The sequence below is a fragment of the Fistularia commersonii genome, chromosome 21 (genome assembly GCF_037954325.1).
Source record: "Fistularia commersonii isolate RoL2024-O1a breed Wild chromosome 21, RoL_Fcom_v1.0, whole genome shotgun sequence".
Lineage (NCBI taxonomy): Eukaryota > Metazoa > Chordata > Actinopteri > Syngnathiformes > Fistulariidae > Fistularia > Fistularia commersonii.
In genome coordinates, this window is record NC_141304.1 from 14,603,766 (window position 1) to 14,624,939 (window position 21,174).

The 21,174-nt window shown below is 46.1% G+C and overlaps 1 protein-coding gene and 1 long non-coding RNA gene across 2 annotated transcripts; both read left to right on the plus strand.

Annotated features, from left to right (window-relative positions):
* The first annotated feature begins 1,566 nt into the window (after positions 1-1,566).
* LOC147222425 (rac GTPase-activating protein 1-like) lies at positions 1,567-9,896 on the plus strand. The gene is made up of 17 exons (XM_086168304.1): positions 1,567-1,710; positions 2,092-2,186; positions 2,501-2,703; positions 3,733-3,884; positions 4,128-4,197; positions 4,836-4,889; positions 5,044-5,121; positions 5,240-5,357; positions 5,458-5,600; positions 6,245-6,409; positions 6,496-6,591; positions 6,669-6,867; positions 6,967-7,072; positions 7,297-7,429; positions 7,520-7,628; positions 8,492-8,600; positions 8,723-9,896. Exons 2-17 carry the CDS (start codon positions 2,102-2,104, stop codon positions 8,796-8,798), a joined length of 1,896 nt encoding a protein of 631 aa, XP_086024430.1. The 5' UTR covers positions 1,567-1,710; positions 2,092-2,101; the 3' UTR covers positions 8,799-9,896.
* A 7,724-nt stretch (positions 9,897-17,620) lies between these two features.
* LOC147222426 (uncharacterized) lies at positions 17,621-20,710 on the plus strand. The gene is made up of 5 exons (XR_015107770.1): positions 17,621-18,009; positions 18,085-18,168; positions 18,251-19,786; positions 19,862-19,945; positions 20,023-20,710. It is a non-coding gene; the product is annotated as an uncharacterized LOC147222426 (long non-coding RNA).
* The last annotated feature ends 464 nt before the right edge of the window (positions 20,711-21,174 follow it).

Consider the following 21,174-nt stretch of genomic DNA (forward strand, 5'->3'; position numbering starts at 1 on the left):
GCTAGTTTCCCGCCGGTGCTTTGGATGACACCAGACTGACCTTTGCGGGCAGCGGGAACTTTCCACTTGGTTCTGAAACAGGAGCAGACAATGGCCGGCGCATAAAGAAAATGTCTGTCGGATAATCGAAACCGTAGCTGGATGATTGCACATGTAGGGATGAATAATTGAAAATGACAGAGGGCGCGGGTTGACGGAGAGGTTCTATTATCTTAAATCGACTGTGATTGACATGCAGCGCTCAGATGCTGGATATGTATATACATACGCATTATACTTACAGAAATGCAATGTAATATGCATAGTATTCATACATATGATAGTCAAATGACAGGCATTGATTCGAGCTCATCAATCTTGAAGACTGACTGGTGGAATATTCAAAATAACCAATTTATGATTCATATTTATTCATTTTTGCCCGGGCGTTATGCAAGTTGGCCCCCGTCTAGGGCACCCTCGTGCTCAAGGGTTTATGTATAATTCTACTTTTGCTACATATTTCTGGGAATGCATGCTCTGCTCATCTCCCGCTTCTCACTGATACTTGAAAGCTCTCTATTTTATAGTAGATAGCGTTAATCTGTAGAAGTAGGGCTGTTACTCGGCACGCCTAACAGCGGTGAACGTTTTAAGCAAATTAACCCAAAGATCAGAAACCACCAGTCATACGGACTCCGCCTATTTGTGAAAGACCCCAAACTGCACATAATTGTGACTCAGAGTGAATTCTTGCATGTTTCTATATGAGAAAGTGAATTGGTGGATGAACCACCTCTCTCGCTTTGTCATAATATGGTTTGGCTACAGAATGAATGAATGAATGTTATGTTAAGGGAATCTTGAATTCACTGATGACTGAAAAAAAGTCTGGAAAGCACAAAACTCTAGCCGTTCGGAGGTGCATCCGTGCTACCACAACCTCACTACCTCACTCATTCGTCATGCCCTAACTCCTATTTTTTTTCAATCCTTGTTGGTGTCAATCCACTCGCATCATGTTTATTTTTGTCATTGTTATTCTCACTCTGTTTCTGTTCTTATCCTTGTTATTGTCGTTTTGGTTGTCTATCCTCTCCCTTGCTGTCTTTTTTTTTTTTTGCTCATTCTGTTGTCTATTTTTATCCTTGTTGTTATTCACTCTATCTATTTATTAGTGGATATCTTTTGCTATCATTTAAAAGTCTCTTTTAATTATTTTTTTTTTTACTCTTAAGTACTTATACTTATCTACTTATACTCATATTCATTAATAGTGTCATTGTTGCGCTTCTGTGACAGAATAATTTCCCCTGTGGGGATCAATAAAGTCTATCTTATCTTATCTTAGACTGAGGAACAAATGACTGGTGTCTGTTAAAGGCATACCATTTTATATTATTTCGATTTAAAAACTTATTTGACAATATTGAAGGGTGTTATTTTGATTTATTGTGACTAAAATTTATTTTTTTAAGGTCTTAAACCTCTGCTCTCAGTTGAGCCCACCCCCCCCTGCCTGCAGTTCCCCACTTTGGCCAGAGGGGGCGCTAGGGAGCACTCAGTCGTCGCTTTTGCCCACGAAGAAGAAAAACGGCGCTGAGTTCAAACTTTAAGAGGAATGTGCAAACTTTAGCAGGCAGGTGTGGCGCAGCGGTTGTAAGAAACATCTGCATTTAAGTCCGGCCGTTATATTACATGCTTGTCATACTTTCACCGGGGAGCGGATAGGTAAGTTTTTCACTGTATTTTTCAAGTAGTTTATAGTTAGTTAATATCAAACACAAAACCTGCGTGCGACGGTGCAGGTATTCCGAACGCGTCTTCGTTTATGTATCGGTCAACATAGTTAAAATAACTTTATTTACTTAGACCTGACTGGTCTTTAACCAAAGTAAGAATGGTTGTGTATACTTAACATACGCTTCTTTTGAGGAGCAGTGATTTATTTCACTACCAGAACCTGCGGAATGTACGCTAAGCTTTAAACGCCGTTAACAATCTTTTAAGCTAGCAGTTTAAGCTAGCTGTAGCCCTTTCGCCCCCTTTTCTCATTCATCATAGACCACGTCAAATAAGTTTTATATCTGTGTTTTTCTGGCCGTGCCGTAGTTCTAACGCCATGGAGTCCACAGTGCTGAACCTGTACAACCAGTTCCAGAGTCTGCGGGCTCAGGTGGATGGTCTCAATGAGAGCATTGAGCCACGTAAGTTGTTGCTAGCTTGTGTTCTGCTAAGGTGCATGAGTTTCAATTTACTGCAGTAGAAAGTATCGTGAAGCTGTTGTTTGTTTTACAAAATACTTGACATTATAAAGAGAAAGGCAGCTTCTTGTCCTTTGAGCTGCCACACCATCCAACACTCATGTCCTCTTTCACCACATCCATCTCCTCTGTGATCGTTCCCTTTCTCCATATAAAAAAAAAGAACAGCATCCTTCTACTGATGCATTAAAAATTCCTCCCCTGTACATCATCACTAATACAAAACATACAATGGCTACTTGTGTTGTCTTGTGTAGAGTTCCTCCAGATGGCACAGAATTTTGAAGAGTGCCGCAAGAAGTGGCTGTGTACAGGTGAAGAACTGGTTTCCTGTAAAGAAATCTTGGCCAAAGCGGAGACGGAGAAGGGGGCTCTGGAGGTGAAGCTGAAACACGCTCGCAACCAGGTGGACGTGGAGATCCGGCGGCGACAGAAGGCTGAAGCGGTCTATGAGAAGCTGGTTTGTGTGATGGTCTTAACTCTCGGTGCATGCAGTGTGAAATACCGTGTGACTTTGTGAAGTGATTGTCTTGGATCTCCAGCTGCCTGGATGGTATGGAATTGTCCGCACGTTCACATTTGCAAATTGTGTGTGTGAGAGAGGCATCAATGAATTGAATGTGCCAATTACAATTTAGGATGTGTCCAAAAGTCTTTCACTATAGGATGTCCTTCTTCTCCTTTGGGCTTTTCCTTTCAGGGGTTGCCACACCGAAACAACCTCCTCCATCTAACCCTATTCTCTGCACCCTCCTCTCTCACACCAACTACCTTCATGTCCTCTCTCACTACATCCACAAATCTTCTCCTTGGTCTTCCTCTAGACCTCCAATGCCAGCATTCGTCTAGTAATATATTAACAATCCCTCCTGTCTACATGACCCAACCATCTCAGTCTGGCTTCTCTGACCTTCTCTCCAAAACATCTCACATATGCTGTCCCTCTGATGGACTCATTCCTGATCCTGTCCATCCTCATCACTCCCAAAGAGAACCTCAGCATCTTCATCTCTGTGACCTCCAGCTCTGCCTTTTGGTCATTGTTACTGTTTCTAGTCCATACAGCATCGCTGGTCTCACCACTCTCTTGTCTACCTTTCCTTTTCATTCTGGCTGATGGTCTTCTATCTCATCGTACCCCTGACACCTCCTTCCACCCACCCGTCTCTTCACCTCTTTTCTCCGCTGCTCTGGACTGTTGACCCCAAGTACCTGAAATCCTCCCAACTTCTCGATCTCCACTCCCTGTAGCCTCACCGTTCCACCCGGGTTCCTCTTATTCACACACACTAACCTTCGTCCCTCTCCTTTCCAGAGCAAACCTCCACCTCTCTAGATTTTCCTCCATCTGTTCTCTGCTCTCACTACAGATCACAATGTCATCTGCAAACATCTTCAATTAGCAAAGAGCAACATATTGGTTTGTGAGTATTTTCTTTTTTTCTTTCCCTCTAAATCAAACCCCATTATCGCTTCTTGCATGTGAAAGGAGCGGCAGCTGCAGCTGATTCGGGAGCTGCTGATATCGGAGAACAGCAGCAGTATCCACTTGAGTGAGGAGCAGCGATCCGCCCTGGCCTTCCTAAGTGCCCACTCCCAGGCAGCGCAGACCGCTCGGGCCAATCTCAACACCAGCCGGAGGTCAGCTCGCGTTTGTGTCATTTGTCACTTTTGCAATATGCACTTTATTTTCAGCCCTGGAGAAAATGAAATGTCTTTTATTGCTAGCGGTTTATATCATGGATTTGGAATCTTCACTCGAAAAATATATTACGTCTTCTACCGGCGTATCAGGCTTTTAACTTCTACTCTGCGTCTCGACATTTCCCCCCGCCATGTTTAGTACTCGAGACACGAAGACCAACTGCTTTTTTTATCTTGCAGATTAGTGACGATAGATGAATCTGCATCCCTCCTCTCCGACATCAGCTATGACCAAACCGACGACTCCCTGGTAAACCGGACCGTGTTTTCTTAGGATACCAAAAACGTCTTCGTTGTTATAGTGCAGGGGTCGGCGCCGGGAGCCACACAACCCATTTGAAATTTTAAATGAATTAACACGGCATATAATGTTATTTTTTTTTGCCTTTATGCTATGTATAAACAAAATATGTGTTCGTCAATGAACTGCAGAGAAAACGAAATTACATTTCCACATGCAACAAAACATTTTAAACAAAAAAAAAAAGCAAAACTCCATGTCTATTGGAGTCCTTCTTGTATTTGTGACAAAAAAAAGCCAAACTTCAATTATCCAGCAGCAGCAAACCAACAATGCCATCCTATCTATGTGCTGTCATCCTTTTACTGGCGCCTGCAGTCGCTTATTAAGAGCGACAAAAATATTTTTAACACCTTTTATTTAGATGCTCCAAGATCGCCATAACCTTCAAATTCAAAATTACATTTAAGAAAACAGACTAAACTAAAATACATTTTGATTAAATACTCATTATTTTCAATAGCCACGGGGAGCTGCATCAGAGCAATCAAAGCGCCGCGGGTTGCCGACCCATGTTATCGTGGTTAAGACTGATTCCGGGGTTTTGAAAAGCGGCCCTTCCCTCTCACTTCCTTTCCACTTTTTAGGACTGGGATTCCTCTGCCATGAAAACCGTGAGGCTCAGGAAACGTCAGAAAAGAGTAGGTCGCACTCACCCACTTTGAAAGTTTCGACTTTTCGTCGTAACGCAGCGTTGTTTTTTTCTACACAGCACAAATACATTTTTCTCTCTGTTGCACACCTTTATAGCTGCCTGTCCAAAGAGTGTGTCTAAAGTTATAATATGATCCACAGCGTTCCTCCAGGAAACTCCCAGAGGTTCCTCCACAGGCAGTGAAGAAATCTCGTTCCACCGGACGCACATCAGAGAGGGTAATACTTCTGCCGCTGACAGTGCAATAATACTTTTTTAAGAAGGCTGTGGCGATTGGGATTGATTTTTTTTCTCTCGCTCAAATCCACTCTGAAAATGCACCTGGATACGTTTCAGATGAATGAATCTATCGTCGCCAAGACCACCATCACTATGCCTGTGAACGGGGTCACCGTGGAGGCCGTCTCCACCATCGAGACGGTGCCCTACTGGACACGCAGCAGAAAGAAGAGCGGTGAGAATCTTTTCTTTCTCTCTGTATTCTTACCGTTTAGTGTAGTTCCGCACACCTCGCCGATGTGTTAGCCAAAAATGAGCCTGTTCCCCGTGGACAGGTGCCGCGGTCTCCGTCGACACGACTGACCAGTCTGAGACGGTCAGCGAGGCTCCCAGCACGCCGGGCCCACATCTGCAGGCGCAGCTTCGAACGCCAAAAGCCAACGGCGGTGGAAAGAAACACCATTTCATCCCCAAAACAGTAAGATTTTTATCTTCGTCTCTGATCACCCCATTCACATGTTGTGCTCTCACTCTTTTTTTTTTTTTTTTTTTATTTTCTATAAATTTTACCCTTGTTGGTCTCAGCCAGCTCGCATCTTGCCTATTTTTGTTTATCTATTTTATTTTTGTCATTGCTACTGTCACTGTCTTTATTGTTGTTTCGTTATTTTCACCCTCACTGTTTGTTTTTTTTTTTTAAATTCTGTTCATTTTTATCCTTTATATTATTGTTGCTGTTATTCTCTTAGTTGTCTATTTATTTGTGGATGTCTTTTGCTTTTTCTACTTGTCTGTCTATTTATATTCCTATTTATTGAGACTTATAACTGTTACACTGCTGTGACAAAAGAATTTCCCCCATGCGGATCAAGACAGTTTATTTTATTTGATCTTATCTTAGACGTCATTTCTGCCTCTGCTTTGTTCCCTGGTTTAGAAAGAGTGAAGTGGAATTTGACGAGTAAAGCATTGTGCGAAACAAATGTCTGTATTTTAACAGTGAAATGATAACAATTTCCAAGTTTAAATACATATTGCGATATTAGCCACTTTGCTATTGCTTTGCCCGACTTGTGTTGTCCCATCATACCCCCCGCGTGACTGCGTCCCTCCCTCACTCAGGTCATCAAATCGGAGTTCTGTGGTTCCTGTGGAAGAAGAACAAAGTTTGGCAAGATGTACCTTCGCTGCCAGGACTGCAGGGCGGTGTCCCACCCCGAGTGTCGTGACCGCTGCCCTCTTCCCTGCAACCCCTTGGCCCTCGCCACTCCCACAAGGGACACAGAGGTACGGCTATCTCGCTACCCGCAGGCTTGTGTCCGCTTTTTTTATTCTTTCTCCCGTTGACCATAAATTCTCTGATATACTCGCAGAGCACCCTGGCTGACTTTGCTCCCGCCACCCCTCCCAAGATCCCGGCATTGATTATCTACTGCATCAGGGAGATTGAAAAAAGGGGTCTGCACGAGGTGAGGCGGGTGTTTTACACCTCGGCGGTTTCGGCGCAGGAGCACCGGACGATCCCCGTCTCTCTCCTTGTCTGCAGGTGGGCCTGTACAGAGTCTCTGGCCAGGAGCGGCACGTCAAGGAGCTGAAGGAGAAGATGATAAGAGGGAAGACTCTGCCGCCTCTGCACAAAGTTGAGGACATCAACGTCGTCGCGGGCGTCCTCAAAGACTTCCTCAGAAACCTCCCGGAGCCTCTCCTCACCTTCCATCTCAACAGAGCCTTCATGGAATCAGCCGGTTAGCGACTTAAGACCGCTTCCAGAAATCTATCTAGATTAAAAGAGCCAATCGAGTCCGCCGTTCAATCGACGGGGATCTTCGTCTGCTGTCTTTTAGAAATCCAGGACGACGGCAACAGTATCGCCATGCTGTTCCAGACCGTCAGCGAGCTCCCCCAGCCCAACCGAGACACGCTGGCCTGCCTGATGATCCACCTGCAGAAGTAATTTCCGCCAGTTGCGTTTTCAACGTCGGAGCCTTTTTACTTTTCGCCGTTATCGCCGCCATCTGTTCCCGCCGTCTACTAATTCTATCTAATTGCCCACCCGTGAGACAGAAGGGCGTTAATCACCCGCTTGTAAAGCTGAAATCGAGGGGTATAGCGAGCGTGTAACGTCCCTGGCACGGGTCCTCCTTCGCTGTGTTTAAGCGTTCCACTTTCACCAGGGTGTCTCAGAGCGTGCACACCAAGATGGACGTGAACAATCTGGCCCGGGTGTTTGGGCCGACCCTCGTGGGCCATGCGGTTCCCGACCCCGACCCGATGACCGTCTTACAGGACACAGCTCGACAGCCGCGGGTAAAAAAACGTTTTCACTTCAAGAGCTGCGATTTCTTTGTCATCGTCACGGCGACGTCTTCAGATCCGTTTTACTCCCCCGACTTCCAGGTGATCGAGCGCTTGCTCAGTATCCCCTTCAGCTACTGGAGCCAGTACGCCTATCCAGAGGACTCGAGCAGGGATAACGGCCAGTCCGCCGACACTCCGGATCAGAAAGGTAACGACGCGAGATGCACCGAATAATAGTTCTGGCGCGTTTCGATTTCGGCCCGGCCGGTTTGGGAACGGGATAAGAGTCCGCCGTGACGTCCGCCACCAAAGGGCTACAGATGGAAATTAGCTATGAGCTATAATCTGGTACAATCTGGATTCCGAGCGCAGGCGGCTTGTAAACCAACTCGTTATTCGAGATGAGATGTACTTTAATCAACCCACGATTGGGAAATTGTTTGAATGGATTCGTGCTCGCGGTTTTGGACATTTAGAATTTCGGGCCCGGAATTCATGCGAATCAAGAGTTGGAAGGATAATGAAAACAATGTTTACAACATGTTTACAATTTCGGGCCCGGAATTCATGCGAATCAAGAGTTGGAAAGATAATAAAAACAATAATTATCAGCTTAAGAAAGCTCTGTTCTTCGAGCATGACTTTGTTGCCCTGTAGTTTTACGTTAGAATGGACCGAGATAGATAACGGCACAATTACCGAGTAGCATCCAGTTCTGGGGGAAATGTCACGATACACAGCGACGGGTGGAGAATCGTTCCTGTCAGGATTCTTTTCATGATGAAATCACAGATAACCTGTATCTTCCGTGGTGAACAGAGGCGGATAAATTAGATTTCAGTCTTCGTACAGCTGCAGCCACTCTAGCAACTTTGATCCTGTCGGCCATTTTTAAAACTGCTGGGGAAAATACGGCTCCGGTTAAATATCCCAAATGATTGTTTGCATTAAAAAAAAAAACAAACCACTGATATTGTTGACATATTTTGGAGGCAAAAATCAATTTTTGCCATTCCATCTTAAGCACTTGGAACGTTTACCCTTACAAAATATGTACTGATCTATTTGTAGTGAGCATACTGGGACCAGTGACCACTCCAGAGCACCAGATGATGAACAAGACACCCTCCTCCAGTTCCCTGTCTCAGCGAATGATTCAAACCCTCTCCAGCACCACCATGTAAGTTTTCACAAACTTCATTCCCCCCGCCAAACATCCCGTAATCCATTGGTTATTATAATTAATACATTTACCCCCCCCCCCCCCCCCCCCCCTTTTCCTCCCTTCCCTGCTGTCTTTAGATTCGGGAGCAAGAGCAAGGGATCAACTTGCGCTAATCGCCAGGGTAACTTCTTCGCTTCGCCGCAGCTGAAATAACGCCAAAGGCGGAGGGGCGGGGTTCGGAGTTTGGCCATATATCTGCCTTATTTACTGCAATAACAGAATCTATATGTTCTATAATCACACGAGACGTACTACTGTGCAATTTCAACCATGAACTGATTGTGTTCTATTTTTATATCTGTTTTTTTTTTTTTTTTTTTTGATTACGGATGATTTGTCCCCGAAACGGTTGCGGCGCCCGTGCGATCGAACGGAGTAGATGATGGAGTAGTGACCGCTCTGAGCGCCCGTTCTATTTCCCCCGGTCGCGTGATTGGTGTTGTGACCGTGAGATTGGACGGTCGCCGGCGCTGGTTTTGTGATATCTGTGGTTGTAACCACAGCAACAAGGATGCGCCGATACGTGCGGGGGTTGAGGCGAGAACGGTCTCGCCATTGGCCAGTGTCTCGTTGGGCTTTGGGCCGTTTTTACAGAAAGCGACAAACCTCCTCTCCGTGACCTAAGTTTTGTTTTTATATGTATGTCGTGATGAAATCATCTACTGATCTTAAGAGCGTATGTACCAAACACACTGAATGTTGAGTAAGGCATTGTTTTGCACTGTATCCTAGCAACGCTATGTTCCTAAACATCTTCAGTATCCTGGGAAAACGACCACTAGAGGCTGCTGTTGCATTGAATTTGAAGCGTACGCCTCGCCCAATGAGGAACATCTGGTGTTTAATGATACACGGACAGATTGTAAGGAAATTCCTTTGGAGTTCTTTCGTTAAGGACTTTGATTTATGAAGTTTCAAAGTGCTTTAGCTGCACGCTAATTGTTTGAGGTAGATCTCACCACCTTTTATTTGTATCACTACGTCGTCTGTAAGACACTTTACACACCTGTAGTCGCTGAAAGTCTTGCTGTATGTGCCAAAAAATAACTAACCTTCCTGTTTTAAGACTTTTAAACTACCATGCTGTCTATTTTTTTTATACCTTCCTTAAATTTAAGGCCATAGCTATTCGTGTAGGTTCAGCCAGCAGACGGTTGGGGTGGGGTAAACCAAGACCGGGGCGCTTGGTGACGTTTCTTTCCCCCAGAGATCAAGAACAGAACAGAAATTAAACTCTCAGAAAACAGAAAATATCCATGGCTGAGCTGACAATAAAGAAAAAAAAATCCAAAGACCCGCCACTCTGTCTCAGATCCTCCTTTCTAGTCTTGTGAAAGTAACCCAAGGCACACACACCTGAAATTTAGCAAGAAATTGGCTAACAACTGGAGAGAACGGAGGGGGGAGAGGATCATATTTGTATCAGTCCAAGCTGTTAGAAATTGATAACGGCCCGGAGAAGAATGGGAATCCCGATTTTGGCTTTTGTTCCGAGCAATTACACCCCCATCGCGCCGCTCTGCGAAACACGGCGAGTAACTTTTCTCACCTTGACGTAATGAGCGTGTCGGTCTTCATTTTCTTCCTCCCGGTGGAAACAGCGTTCGCCGTTATTTAAAAAAAAATAGAAAAGTGAAACCGAGAAGGCGCGGCGTCGGTCACCGCGAGGCCGACGTGGCCCGCCAACGATTTCGGCTCATTATCCCAACAGTTGAGCGGGCGAAGCAGCGGAGTTCACAAATTAAAGGGAACCCCGCCTGGGAAGACTAATTGGCTGAAATATGCTTTACTGTTTCTCATACTAGAATATGTTGTTTAAAAAAAAAAAAAGACTGAATCATTATTTCTTTAAAAAAAAATCGCAATTTATAACACATTTTAACCCAGGGCTGCTGCGTAGTTTTGCTAGCGCAATGCATGCTAGGTTGACGATGTATATAGGTTGCTTGTGTTAACTTTCTGCTAGCATTACCTTTAGCTCGCTGCGGTATTTTCTGCAATAATGCCACATTGGTGCTGCTTTTGGGTGCAATTTTCAGACCAAGGGAAACAAAGGGACTGATGCTAGGCTACACAGCTTTCCAACGGGACAACAAGAGAAGACAGGAGTGGAAATTACTTGTGGACGCACACAACTTCCTAAGGATCGGCGGCCATGTTCTCGCAGCTTCTCCGGATACATTTGACGCATTTAGCCGAGCTAAGCTGCTAAAAGAGCACAGGTGCCAAACCGATGCTAAAGCCGGAGGCTGTGCCTTCAGTGAAATTAGTGAAGCCCTCTGGAAGGAACGCCACAAGCAGGAGCCGTCCGATGTTCGGCTGCGAGGACGTCAACAATCCGCTACTGCAGAAGTAGCATCTGATGGCGAAAAACCGGGCCGATGCCGAAAAGTGGGGCTCCTCTCCTTTAGTTGCTGAACGCACACCACCGACTCTTGCCTCCCGGTTTCTTTGTTGGTCTTCGTTTCAAAGCGCATTCGCTCACATCTGGGGTTCAAACGTGAAGGGTTTCGCAGAAAACATATTTCTGAATGAACGGGACCAAACCGAAGGCTAACCATCATCCAGATAGCGTTGCGACATTAACAAAAATGGCAGCTTCTTAGAAATAAACACGACTTGCGGAGTTGTTTTAAAACTACTGCCTCCTGTCACACAAACAGCCTGTCCCGAAACAAAAAAAAAAAAAAAAAATCGTTTGAATTTCAAATCAACATTAATAGTTCATTAGCCAGAAATAAGGTCTCCCGTGTGTCGATCCGTCCCCTCCCCCCCTCATCTGGGGAATGTGTGTTTGTTTGCGCCGTACGCTCGGCGGCTGCAGACATCAAACAGCTGGGCTTTGTGCGGCGCGTCTCCAGCTCCGCGCTCCGCCGCCGCCCCGGCGTGCTGTGATGGAGCGCCGCTCTGCTGTGGGACCGCCAGGGCCAAATGAATAACTAGCCCAATTAGCAGCTCTTAAACAAATTACAATCTAAACTAGTAAACACGCGATAACAGCGGTAATATTTAATTCCTCTATTTATACAGTGAGCCGGTGACGCGCAGGGGAAGCAGTGATTCTGTCACAGCCCCCTCCCCCCGAAGAAATCAATACACTTTTGTATTTAAAAAGATGAGTTATCGCGCCTATCGAGCGGGTTCACGGTGGGAGTGTCGCCGCTAAGGTTAGCGACGATAACACGACCCGATAGCCGAGCCGTTTATTGGATCGATGTGTTTGTTATGGTAAACGGCGGAGTTGACGAGTGGAAGAACGCGATTCGTTCGGCTCGATCCAAGATTTTTGACGTTTTCTTGAGGGTGTTGAGGTTCTGGTGTGTCTGGCGCGAGGCGCTCGATGAGACGCGGCGGTTCGAGTTTGCAAAGTGCTTCTCCAGATTTCTCTGTTTCCAGTGCCAGATTGCGTGATCAATTAGCTTTCAATTTGACGACTTTTACAAATGGTATCGGCGAAACACAAAAATAGTGTTCTTCAGCGTCCCCGCAAAGTGTTTTGGAAAGAAAAAGCACGAGTCGTTTTGCAGTTCAGCCTTGTTTTTTTTTTTTTTTTTTTTTAAATCCTCTTAAAACTGCGAATAATCGTAAGGCCCGTTATCGCTCCACCTTCCCTCCATCCTTCCTTTGAATCAAGCCGCTGTCTTCGCCGGCCGCCGTGCCGTGGTCGATACCTTGTTACCTCGGAGAAATCAATTATCTCGACTGAACAGCGGGGCGATGCGCGATAATGAAAGGACGCTCCTCCTTCCCCAGACGATGGCCGCCGCCATTAAATATGAATTTATCAGCCAATTTTCATTGGTTGATGAGATTTATGGTGGGAGTTCGTGTCCTCTTTTCGACAGAAGCGCGAAATCTCTTAACAAGTGCGGACCAGGTGTGGAAGGAGGCTCCGACGCCGGCGGTCTACGCCCACAAACTCGAGTCAGTTTGTCAGTTTTGAGGTTCTACATCCGAAACAGAAGACTTAAAAGTCTTCTGAAGCATTGAAAATAAACATTGAAGGTAAATTTAGAAGATAGGATGAGATCAGGAATGATGTTTCTGGAGGTTAATGTCAGAGATGGTTTGGAGGGACGGTGAGGATCCAGGTGGGATGGAGGTTGAAGCTGCCAGGCAGGAGGTCCAGAGGAAGACCAGAGAGGGTCGGACGGAAAGAAGACATTTATGGAAACGGGGAAAGTTTATTCGATTTGGGCGACGCAACACCAAAACAGAGAAGTTGTTGCCGTTCCAGCAAGTCTGACCATCGCAGCTGCCGCTACAGTGGAACGACCAATCAGTGCAGTGCGGCTCCGTGGGGAACCGCCCCTTTTTGGGTGATTCGCAAAATCGTCCTCTCATAGACTCTCATGTGAAATCCTTCTTTTTCTTTTCAAAAAACAGGCACTTTAAACACGCTTTTGTCTTACAATGCAAAAGCAGACAGAGATATCTGAAGGTAAACCGCCAAACTTCTCACCCGTGAACATCGGTTACCAGCTGCATCGCTATGTCATTTTGAAACGACAAGCATATATTGCCACAATTGTCGCCATTTTATTGAAAAAGTTGCCTCTCCTGATAATTTGCATCCAAAATTACGAGGATTTCATGACAAACATGAATTTACCATTATAGCATTTGACCTTTTAACATTTTCCCGGCAAGAAGGCTGCACCTCCTCTAGATATCTGATTCTGTGAAGTGCAGAATTGGTGCTTAGAGATAGCGCTTTGCGCTCGTAGATGTCGTGATGTCACATCCTCTTCTGCGGCCGCAGGGCTTCAATGCTTTCTCAGGACATCTCTTAGATTTTTTTCATTTAAATTTTGTCCATCTTTTCACAAGAGGAGGGCGTCGCAACAGGCAGCGGACAATGAAACCAAAATAAAATCGCCTGTTCGGTGAAACGCCAGCGCATTCCCCGGCCTCGTCCGTTGGTCGCCGGCACGCACCCTCCCTCAAACTCTCTTCCACGCCATGGCCGGCAAACGAGGAGGTGGGCAAGCCGGCCCTCTCTGGCCATCATTTGGCTTTGTAATGAGCCGTGGTGACGGTTCGGCTGCCGGCCGCGGCTAAAGAGCGAAAAAAAAAAAAAAAAAACCTCCCAGCGCTGTAGCTGAGGAAGAAGAAGTGTGACTGAGAGCAAAGAATAGGTGGGGGAGGAGGGGATATGTGTGACTGACTCCAGCTCGCTCTTAAGGCGGCAATAAATTCCATTTTAATGGGGCACCGCGAGCAGGAGCAGGCACTCAGCAGTCTGCTGTGATGCCAAATTGTGCAGAATAAACAGATTTGCCGTGCAGCTGGTCCAAACACGACCCCCCCCCCCCACACACACACACCCTTTCTCTCTTTCCACCTCGTTTTCGTCGCCCTGCAAACCCTCCCCGGTTCCCCCTTGGGTCCCGGGACGTACCAGACGGGGATGTCTGGCGGCGTCAGATATCAAGATTTACCCATTTAAAGAACAAATATGCATCCGTCTTAAGTTCCCCCGTGATTTTTATATGATTTTTCCCATCTCAGGTGAGATGTGTGTTATCTCCCGTGTCTGAATTCATGTAACTGGATGTAATTATCTGTGCATTTTATATAATCCATCCATCTTCTGCAGCTCATCCTCCACTCAGGGGATGCTGGAGTCCATCCCGACTGTCAGCGGGCGAGAGGCCGGGTTTACCTCGGACCGGTCGCCAGTCAATCGCAGGGCCACGTTTACAGACAAACAACCATTCACGCACTCACTCACTCATTCGGGACCATTTTCCCATTTTTTATTTTTTCCAATTAATGTTTTTGCACTGTGGGAGGAAACCAGAGAAACCCACCCAGACACGGGGAAAACATGCAAACTCAACACAGAGGTGCTTTTGTCGGAATCGAACCAGCGTCCTTCATGCCGTGAGGTTGTGCCACCCCTATATTATACTGCTCCAAAAAATAAAGGGAACACTTGAACAACACAATGTAACTCCAAGTCAATCACACTTGTGTGAAATCATAGTGTCCACTCAGGAAGCAACACAGATTCATTTTGACTTGTTTTAAGGACATTACATCAAAGTTGGATCAGCCTGGAGTTTGTTTTTACACTTTAATTTTGAGTGTGATTCCTAATCCAGACCTCCATGGGTTGATGCAATTGATTTCCATTGATCATTTTTGTGTGATTTTGTTGTCAGCACATTCAACTGTGTAAAGAGCAAAGTATTTCATAAGAATATTTCATTCATTTAGATCTAGGATGTGTTTTTTAAGTTTTCCCTTTATTTTTTTTGAACAGTGTATATCTATTTCTATGTGTATATATGTATATATACATGAGATGAGATGAGAACAACTTTATTTATCCCGAAGGAAATTGTTGTGCCAGAGTTTCAAGTGAAAACATAACAGTAATAGATAATAGATAATAGTAGGAAGGGGGAAGAATAAGAAATACAATGAAATGTAAACTGTCTTAACTGTTAACTGTACATGCACATACAACTGTACATACATGTATATGTGTGTGTATATATGCTGCATTTACGTCCTCTCAGATCTCATTTCGTGCACTTTCAGTGGTTTTGATTTGGTTGATAATGTGTGTGCATGTGTGGAGAAGGTGTATCTGAATGTTAACCCCCCCTCCACACACACACACACACATAGACATCCATGCATACACCCTTCTGCCACTAGGAGGCACTGTTGCACCCTGGATCCGCCCCCGCCCTCCGAAGGCTGCTCGCCATTTATTCCACCCATTTCCACAACTCTATCACGTGCGGTTTTCTCCCCCGGTGGTGGTTGGGAGTACGGGAGCGGTATCGTCAGCGTTTTCTATCATGCGCCCAATTGAAGGTTTAATTTGGGGTTTTTGACGGCTCCGCGCGCGTGACCGACGCCGGCGTTTCCTTGCGGGGATATCGTTGAAACGGACTGTGCTTTATCTTTTTATCATGTGAGCAACATCGAGCGTCTGAGCTTCAGCGTTAGTCAATAATAATAATAATAATAATGATGATTTGTAATGATAATTCAGAATATGTTGGTTCGCTGAAGCTCTGAGACCGACGACCCTTCTCTTGTTCCACTGCTGCAAAGTGCATTTTGCATGTAAAATTTCCTTTTATGGGTTGGTTGGGCGGACGTCCTTCCAATCAGGTCACCGGTTCGATTCCTAGTTCCTCCTCGCCGTCTGTGGACGTGACCATGGGCAAGACTCTGAAGCCCATGTAGCACCCGGCGGTCTGGTTAGCATCTTGAGTGTGTGAATTCATTCACACGTACGGACAATTCAGGGGCTTCAATGAATCTCCTGCTTGTTTGTTTTTTTGTTTTTTTTTTGTGATTTTCCACGACGTCATCCTAGCGTTCGTGCCGTTTGGAGGCGTCCCTGTTTGGAAAGGACGTCAGGTCCAAACCGGAGAGGAAAAAAAAAGTTATTGATTGAAATGGCGCTGATTTCAATCAATGGCCACAATTCTAACAATTACACCAGCGGCACTTTTATTCCTAAAAGCAATCAATACTAAAGAGTCAAATAGCTCAATGAGGACTCTTCGTTTCCTGCGCTGTCCGCCGAGTGCATTTGGAAACGTGTCAGAGCTGGATTATTGGGTATTAGTCCAACATCTGGCATTCGCCGTGAGGCTGTAGCTATTGATCATTCTAGTAATCGAGTAATCCGTCGGTTATTTTGACGATTAATCGAATAGTCGGATCAACAAACTGGGACATCCTGCGGTTTGCAGATGTTCCCGTTGAGGTGTTGCAGCATGGAGAACATGCTGCTGCGGAATGCTAATTCCATCTTATAGCAAACACACTGTACTGTTGACGTTTTGGTTAGCATCTTGGTTAGCGTGTGTGAACGGATGAATGCTAGCCAGTGCAACGGCCTTTAGAAGTTAGGTTATCTCTACGGCTCATCCTGCCATTTCTGTGTGTGAGAAGAGTGATGCTAGCATCGGTGCTAGCATCGGTGCCCGGCCGCGAAAACACAACAATCGGGTTGATAACGCAGAAATCCCGATCAGTATCTCTGATTATTTGCCAGGGCCGATACAACGTCAGCGATTGGGAAAACTCAAATTCCACGAGATGTCCAGCTGTAGCCAAGTGTTTAGCTTTGTAGCTCTGTTGACTTTTTGTAGTTCCAGGACCTTCTTTCATACTTTCAGGCAACATAGGAACCAGGGACCTGGTTAGCATACGCTAACAGCCAAAGTATTGCATCGTACCGGGGTCCAGAAACATCTTGAAGCGCTTCCACTTTAGTCGATTTCACACTGCAGGAACTTTTACGTCTCCTAAAACCAAGCTCTTCTGACCTGCTATGCCACTGAGGGGATCCCAGAGGCGTTTCCCCCCAAAAATCTGGAGTTAGCTTGTGGCTAATGGCCGAGAGGAGATAAAAACACTTCAACCTATCTGATGGCTGATGTTTCATGAACGCTGTGGCAGCTTCAACCTCCGTGTTGTCTGTTTCGTATTCCTCTTCTTCTTTGGTGGTTTGTTGTTGAGTGTTGAGCTGAAGCATACATGTCACACCGGTTCCTTCCGTGGTCCTAAAAGGGGCTGGATGGGTCTTAGTACCTTTCTATCCCGACCAGGCTTTTATATTAAATATACATTTCCAGTAAATAAAAAGGCTTGATGTGTCTACAAATCTTAAGCTACATTTAAACTCTGGCACTGAACACCTTCAGCTCTGCATGAACTCATATCTTTGGCGATGGAAGGGGAGCGCATATTATCCAGATGTCGTCCTGCTCTCGGGTACTTTAAGCTTCCTGCTGTTGCCGCTCCTTTTTGAATTCACCGAGACGCTTTCAGCACTTAAAAACCGAAACGTTCAAAGACCCTGCCTTGAAAGATTCCAGATCCCTCTTGCCTTCTCGCGCTTCTCAAATAGAATATCATGAGTAAAATATGACATTTTAAAATAATCTGTACGCAACGTGAGGGTAAAACTATGCCGATAGTAACTTTTTGTCAGAACTGAGCTGAAAATAACCGCTGTAGGTTTACTTTCCCGTAAAGGCCCCTCGCCTCGGGCCAAACACTGATCGCGGCGGTGAAAACAACAGAAGAGGATAGATTAGAAACGTACACTCGCCAGGGTCACCCAAAAAAATCAAGCGTTCAAATCAAAAGAGGAACTAGGGAAGGGAGAGTGATGCTGTTGAGTTAAGAATTATTCCAAAGCAGAAAAAAGGAACTCTCTCCTTTGGCAACTTCCTTCCTCCCCTTGACGGGGCTCGGAGGCAGATCGAGGCAGCCCGCCTGGTCGCTCCCCGTCCAGTCCAGCCAAGAAGCACCATGGAGAAGGACCCTTGCTATTCTAACGTCCACCGCTTCGGGAAATCCAAGAGGAGCGCTGAACAGCCGGGTAAGAAAACTCAAAACCTGCGAACAGATCGTCTTGGAACGCTTCCGTTTGCCTGACGCGAGTTTGTGCCGGCAGAGCGACTCCTCCGGATCGGAATCACCATTTTCACGGCACTTTGCGTCCTCCAAGTCGCTCTCAACATTTCCCTCCGCTTCACCTGTGAGTCGCCCGAATTTCATCTCGCCAACCGGACTTTGCAACTAATTTTCCCTGACGACACGAACCCGCTTTTGTCTTCCAGCCGGCGACGTGAGCGAAGCTGCGTGTCCCTGCAACGACTCTATGGCACAGCTGTTCGACAACTTGACCCTGGAGAGCACCTGTTTGTTCGAGACATTTTTATTCCTGGGGGAGAAATACCCTCTCACGAAGACGGAACTACGTGACTTATTTTCTTTGCTCACAGAACATTGCTATGAGGGAAATGTTGAGCCCAAGTTTTGAAGGCGGACGCTTTTCCCCGCTGAGCTGTTTTACTAATATTTCAAAACGATCAATCCGTTCAGTCGGGAAGCCGTGAAATGCGAAACCGGACGTCAGCGATTGGGAAAACTCAAATTGCACGAGATGTCCAGCTCTAGCCAAGTGTTTAGCTTTGTAGCTCTGTGGACTTTTTGTAATTCCATGACCTTCTTTCATACTTTCAGGCAACATAGGAACCAGGGACCTCAGGTCACTTAGCGCTGGTTAGCAAACGCTAACAGCCAAAGTATTGCATCATACAGAAACATCTTGAAGTGCTTCCACTTTAGTCGATTTCACACTGCAGGAACTTTTACGCCTCCTAAAACCAAGCTCTTCTGACCTGCTATGCCACTGAGGGGATGCCAAAGGCGTTTCCCCCCCAAAAAGCTGGAGTTAGCTTGTGGCTAATGGCCGAGAGGAGATAAAAACACTTCAACCTATCTGATGGCTGATGTTCCATGAATGCTGTGGCAGCTTCAACCTCCGTGTTGTCTGTTTCGTATTCCTCTTCTTCTTTGGTGGTTTGTTGTTGAGTGTCGAGCCGAAGCATACATGTCACACCGGTTCCTTCCGTGGTCCTAAAAGGGGCTGGATGGGTCTTAGTACCTTTCTATCCCGACCAGGCTTTTATATTAAATATACATTTCCAGTAAATAAAAAGGCTTGACGTGTCTAAAAATCTTAAGGTACATTTAAACTCTGGCACTGAACACCTTCAGCTCTGCATGAACTCATATCTTTGGCGATGGAAGGGGAGCGCAAAAAAACGAAACGTTCAAAGACCCTGCCTTGAAAGATTCCAGATCCCTCTTGCCTTCTCGCGCTTCTCAAATAGAATATCATGAGTAAAATATGACATTTTAAAATAATCTGTACGCAACGTGAGGGTAAAACTATGCCGATAGTAACTTTTTGTGAGAACTGAGCAGAAAATAACCGCTGTAGGTTTACTTTCCCGTAAAGGCCCCTCGCCTCGGGCCAAACACTGATCGCGGCGGTGAAAACAACAGAAGAGGATAGATTAGAAACGTACACTCGCCAGGGTCACCCAAAAAAATCAAGCGTTCAAATCAAAAGAGGAACTAGGGAAGGGAGAGTGATGCTGTTGAGTTAAGAATTATTCCAAAGCAGAAAAAAGGAACGCGCTCCTTTGGCAACTTCCTTCCTCCCGTTGACGGGGCTCGGAGGCAGATCGAGGCAGCCCGCCTGGTCGCTCTCCGTCCAGTCCAGCCAAGAAGCACCATGGAGAAGAACCCTTGCTATTCTAACGTCCACCGCTTCGGGAAATCCAAGAGGAGCGCTGAACAGCCGGGTAAGAAAACTCAAAACCTGCGAACAGATCGTCTTGGAACGCTTCCGTTTGCCTGACGCGAGTTTGTGCCGGCAGAGCGACTCTTCCGGATCGGGATCGCCATTATGGCAGCGCTTTGCGTCCTCCAAGTCGCTCTCAACATTTCCCTCCGCTTCACCTGTGAGTCGCCCGAATTTCGTCCTGCCGACCGGACTTTGCAACTAATTTTGCCTGACGACACCGCTTTTGTCTTCCAGCCGGCGACGTGAGCGAAGCTGCTTGTACCTGCAACGACTCTATGGCACATGTGTTCGACAACTTGACCCCGAAGAGCATCTGTGTGTTCGAGACATTTTCATTCCTGGGGGAGAAATACCCTCTCACGAAGAGGGAACTGCGTCACTTATTTTCTTTGCTCACAGAACATTGCTATGAGGGACATGTTGAGCCCAAGTTTTAAAGGCGGACGCTTTTCCCCGCTGAGCTGTTTTTACTAATATTTCAAAACGATCAATCCGTTCAGTCGGGAAGCCGTGAAATGCGAAACCGGACGCCGCCGACTTTCGCATGTGTTTATCTGCTCCGTTGTTCTCCGGATGCTCAGATAAAGAGATGTGAAAGTGACGGCGTGCACGAGCGCCGCTCACATCCTGTCGCTTTGCACCGGCCTTCGTTGCACCGATTGACCGTCTTGAACCGCAAGGGTCGGAGTTTCCTGACAGAGAAAATGTGAAGGAACGAATATTCCGCTGTAAATATGGAGGCGGGATCGGTTTTTCCAGGCCGACGATGAGGACGAACGGACCGACCAACCGGCTTCATCCGGCTGTAGCTCGATGACTTTGTCACGCACGGGTTTGTTTAAAATTCATCCCCGGACTTTGTAGGAATGAAGATCTAAATATCCCCCCCCCGCCCCTTTTCCCCCCCCAAATAAAAAAATTAAACCTCAGCTTGCAAGCTTTGAGCCTTTTTCCAAACAGCTCAAGTGGGCTTTATGAGCTTAAAGGATTTTTATTTTTTCGCGCGACAAGACGAGGTCAGCGCCATCGCGGAACGAGGCGTGAAAATTTCCTTGTAAATTTGAGGGCACGCGACTTTTCTCACATTTAAAGATGCAATGATTGGGTTTTTTTTTTTTTTTTTTGACACATTCTATAGTGTTTGAATAGTCCATCTGCGCAGAAGATGCTCCTTGGATTTCTTCCATGGCTTCGCTGCTGCTCGGAAGCTCTGCTGAGAAACAAGGGAATAAAATGTGGAGAATTGGCTTCCCGTCCAGAGCTTTGCGTACAAAGTTCTCCACCTTGCAAAGTGCAATTTGTGCGAAACGCGAAAAGACAGAACATCTGCCGTCCTACATATGGACTCATCGCTCCCGGAGAAGAACCTCCACATCTTCATCTCCG

What these genes read in the sequence shown, in the direction of transcription:
- LOC147222425 (XM_086168304.1), top strand. Translation starts at nt 2,102, where the DNA reads ATGGAGTCCACAGTGCTGAACCTGTACAACCAGTTCCAGAGTCTGCGG. An exon ending in ACCAAACCGACGACTCCCTG is followed by an intron (nt 4,198 to 4,835) that starts GTAAACCGGACC and finishes TCCACTTTTTAG; the next exon opens with GACTGGGATTCCTCTGCCAT. An exon ending in CGACACTCCGGATCAGAAAG is followed by an intron (nt 7,629 to 8,491) that starts GTAACGACGCGA and finishes ATCTATTTGTAG; the next exon opens with TGAGCATACTGGGACCAGTG.